The following is a 4,309-nucleotide window of genomic DNA, read 5'->3' on the forward strand; positions in this document are numbered from 1 at the left end:
GCAACCAGGTGACACTAGTGATTAGTGTTTTGGTTTCAAACTTGGCCTCCTTTTCTCCTCTCAAGGTTTTAGCCAAAGGCTTCAGGATGTATTGCAAATACCTGTTTTTCTTTACGGACCCGAGTCAGGCAGGATTGCCTTGAAGCCAGCACAAGGCTGAGTGGGTTTTGGGATGTTAAATGTGGATCACAAGAAAAAAACCCACCAATTTGCATTCTGGCTTTGAGTGTCAGATTTCCTTGTTTTTTCATTGAATTTGGTAATGTTTTAATTATGTGGAATGTTGATGAGAGCACTGGACAGAAGAGATTAATGTAGTCACACGGTTCATTTGATAATGGGATGAACTCATGGTAATGTATTGACTTTGTCCTGCAATGTCTTGTGCCTACTTGTAGTTGATCTGCTGACCTCCTTTGCAGGACTGTTGTCCAAACAGGCGACCGTTGCCTGAAAATATGTTGCTTACGTCCTTTCAGATCTTCTGCAATCCCATGGCGACGTACTTGGAATTCATCCAGCAAAATGAGGAGCGTGACGGAGTGCGTTTCAGCTGGAACGTGTGGCCCTCCAGCAGGCTGGAGGCCACAAGGATGGTTGTCCCTCTGGCCTGTCTTCTGACCCCGCTGAAGGAGCGTCTTGACCTGCCGCCTGTGCAGTATGAACCAGTGCTTTGTAGCAGGCCAACTTGCAAAGCGGTGCTCAACCCACTCTGGTATGAATTTCTTGACTGGGGATGTTAAGAGAGGCTGGATAGTACCTAGTTTTTATCTGAACTTTGCTATTTCCTTATTCCCCTTTTTCTCTGCCTGGTGCCTGGCAACCTCTTTCATTTAGGTGTAGCGGGTTTGTTAAAATCCATGTGTGCCTAATGAGATATGTTGAATGCCGGTTTGTTACTAGAGCTGCCAGAACCAGAGGAGAGAGGAGAGCCTTTGGGGAGGCTGTTAAGGCAGGGATGATATGGAAATGGCCAATCCTCTTACCATCCCAGTTTGTGGTGAATGATGAAACTTAAAATCAACAGAAATGCCCATTATACTGATATTGTCCTCTGGGCTGTGATGTTCACTTGGTTTTGTGCTTACTACACATCCTGCTGTTTGTAGGTCAGTTCCAGTATAAGCATCAAGGTTTTATTTGAAGTTTTGTTGAGAATTTAAGAGGAATAATCTTGGTCCCAAAATCACGTGATGATTGTATATACTCAGAGCATAGCGTTGGGCTGAGAAAAAGCAGGGAAGGCCAGTAAAAGGAAGTAAATTGAGATCAAGCCCATGAAATAAGAATATGGCCAGGCTTTACTGCACCAGCAGTTAACAGGATGTCGTAACAGGCTGAGGAGAGTAAATTCTTTGGGGCAGGGAACAGCCTATTTGTTCAGTGTTTGCACGGGATCTGAGTGAATGGCTCCTGCTGCTCTGTGTGAGTGGAGTACTTGTGTGCTACAGCTGTACAAACAGACAACTGAGATAAGCCCAGGTGTAGTGAAAGAATGATTAGACCCAAGTCTTTGTCTGCCAATGGCTAGGCTCGAGAGAGCTGTCACTGGTCAGTCACGCTGACAAGCCTGGAAGTGGCAAGGCTGGATGAGCTAATGGACATTCTGGCAATAGAACAAGAGTCTGAATCCCTAAAACTCTTGTCATTCAAGTTGGAGTGTCTGATACTCGGTTTCTTCCTCAGTGCTGTGAACCAGCATAGATAATTGTGAAGCTATGCTGTAAAATTGTTCCTATAATTATACTAATGCCTCATCTTTCCCTTGCAGCCAAGTTGACTATCGGGCCAAGCTCTGGGCTTGTAACTTCTGTTTTCAGAGAAATCAGGTAAGTTGGAAAACGTGTCAACCCTTCCAACTTTTCAGCAATCATTTAATCGACGACTTCCCCTGGCAAAGGATGTTAAGCATAAGTTCCACTTTTCTAGATTCCTTCCGTTGGCCTTTTTCTCTTGCTGAACCCAGGCCAGAGTACTTGTTAACGGGTCAGTTTTACCTGATATCTTGTCTGTTTGCAGTTCAGTTTAGCCAGTGTTTTTAGCAGCATGCACGGCATAGGAAGGAGATAAATAATGCTATTTTGTCTCATGTGTTTCCAGTGTGTTTTTTGAACTTGACATTTACTGTTCTCACTGAGTATGAAATTCATTAGATTTTAGTAGACTTTTGCCATCAGAAACTGTCGCGTGGCTAAATGAATTTCAGCTAACGTACAGTCGCTGCTTTAGTCCTGCCTTTTATTTACACTGGATCGATACTGCTGGCCACTTGATGCCTGTGCTTAGGAAAACAGCAGTATGGGTCTCTTGTCATGAATTAATCAGGTTGGTGCAGTGGCAGTAAATAAGAGTTGAATAACCACATCATGAGCAGGACCGCCTCTGTACTGCAGAGGAGGACCCTACATTTCTGTCCTGCAACTTCCTTGTCCTGATTTTTTGTTCTCTTTTTCAGTTCCCTCCAGCATATGCAGGCATATCTGAAGTCAATCAACCAGCAGAGCTTATGCCTCAGTTTTCAACGATTGAATATATAGTGCAGGTAAATGAATCATAGACAAGTTTGGAGCCCCCAGAATTGTCTTGTTTGTGACAGATTGTGTATGTATGGGATTTACTTAAGCTAATGCCAATAAATAACATTTCTGCAAGGTGCTTAAGATAGGGCTCATTTTATTCCTTGGCTGGAGGCATTATAAAGTGTCACCTGGCATCTGCACGCACCTAGTAAATTCATCTCTTTCCACATTAGCGAGGTCCGCAGACGCCATTAATCTTCCTGTATGTTGTCGACACGTGCTTGGAAGAGGACGACTTGCAGGCACTGAAGGAGTCCCTCCAGATGTCCCTAAGTCTGCTGCCTCCCGACGCTCTGGTGGGGCTTATCACTTTTGGCAGAATGGTCCAGGTTCACGAGCTGAGCTGCGAAGGGATTTCCAAGAGCTACGTGTTTAGAGGCACGAAGGACCTGACAGCTAAGCAAATACAGGTACGTTCTGCCATCTCTTAGGCCAGTGGCTTGTCCTCATAAGCTCTGGTGACACTGCTGCTGGTCTTCCAAGCGCTGGGCTCTCAGGGAGGAAGGAAGGTTCAGTGCTCTTAACTGTTAGCCTGTTGCCCTCCCAGTATCTGCCCTGCCTTTTTGCCTTTGTAAATTCCTTGGAAGCTCGTCCAAGATAAGAGTTTGTGTATCTCGCATAGTGGACCCATTGATCCATTCCTATTGGGAAGGCAAAGATTAATAATCTCACAGATTTTAATGTATTTAATGCTACAGTATTGCAGGCCTCAGTATATATTGCTTGACAGCAAATAAGATGTTTAATGTTTGAACAGCACATCTCCTCTGTCTCCTTTTTGCTATTCTCTAGGATATGCTTGGGCTTTCAAGGCCAGCTGTCCCCATTCAACAGGGAAGACCTCTTCAAACTCCAGAGCAACCTGTTATTTCAAGCAGGTAAGCTGCATCAGCACAGCAGAAGAGCAGGGCAGATGTTTTCTGTCCCTTTAAGGTCACGCTTCTAAACCTAGGTTTCCCAAGAGGAGTCTTTGTAAGAAGATTTAAATGGTATTGTCTTGTCGAAGTTATTTCCATACATCAAGTGATAGGTATGGATGGGATTTACTAGAGCTGCAGGCAATGGATTAGACTTCTATCATATCTTGGTTTTGCAGTTGTAAGAACATGATTGCCATTCAGGGTACATTTCTACTTGAAAAACACCGAGCAGCTGTCTTTGGAAAGCATATTGCTCAGGAGTTGTTTGGAGCAAGGGCAAGAGCCAATGGGGAGCCTAGTCTCTGCATAACAATCTTATGTACCACCTCCTACCCCCAGACCTAGCAAGTCCAAAAAACAATTGACAGGCATGCAGTGGCCTCTGAACAGTAAAGCTGTGTGTCTCTGTTGAATACAGTTGTCTCTTTCTCGGCTCCTCTTTTTCAGTGGGAGCTCTTGTGCATTTTAGTTCTTTCCTGTGCACGAAGTTCTTTCCTGTGCTTTATGTGACTTTGCCTTCTTGTCAGTTCCTGATGTCTTGCTTTGATCAATTCTTTTCTTTTGCACAGGCCTGTTATCTTGGAAAGTTTGGATGCAAGAAGGGAACATACCACGTGACTTTTTGCTTCTGACAACTATTTCAGTGCAATTTACATGTGCCAGGAACAAAGAGGCACTTTCTTCTCTAAACTTCTAAGCAGGAAAAAATTTTATTTGAATTTTTTCAGGTTTCTGCAGCCGGTACATAAGATTGACATGAATTTAACAGATCTACTTGGAGAACTGCAAAGGGACCCATGGCCGGTGACC

General features: G+C 44.1%; 1 protein-coding gene across 1 annotated transcript in view; it reads left to right on the forward strand.

The window, feature by feature from the left end:
• Positions 1-482: 482 nt before the first annotated feature.
• The window catches only part of LOC104164195 (protein transport protein Sec23A), a gene marked incomplete at its 3' end in the record, with an annotated part of 10,908 nt that continues 7,081 nt past the window's right edge, over positions 483-4,309 (forward strand). The window contains exons 1-6 of the mRNA XM_009703452.1: positions 483-715; positions 1,772-1,829; positions 2,456-2,542; positions 2,753-2,989; positions 3,372-3,457; positions 4,228-4,303. Of these exons, the coding sequence (XP_009701754.1) occupies positions 495-715; positions 1,772-1,829; positions 2,456-2,542; positions 2,753-2,989; positions 3,372-3,457; positions 4,228-4,303 (765 nt within the window). The remainder of the gene's footprint in view (positions 716-1,771; positions 1,830-2,455; positions 2,543-2,752; positions 2,990-3,371; positions 3,458-4,227; positions 4,304-4,309) is intronic.

This window comes from Cariama cristata, unplaced genomic scaffold (assembly GCF_000690535.1).
Source record: "Cariama cristata isolate BGI_N322 unplaced genomic scaffold, ASM69053v1 scaffold14877, whole genome shotgun sequence".
Lineage (NCBI taxonomy): Eukaryota > Metazoa > Chordata > Aves > Cariamiformes > Cariamidae > Cariama > Cariama cristata.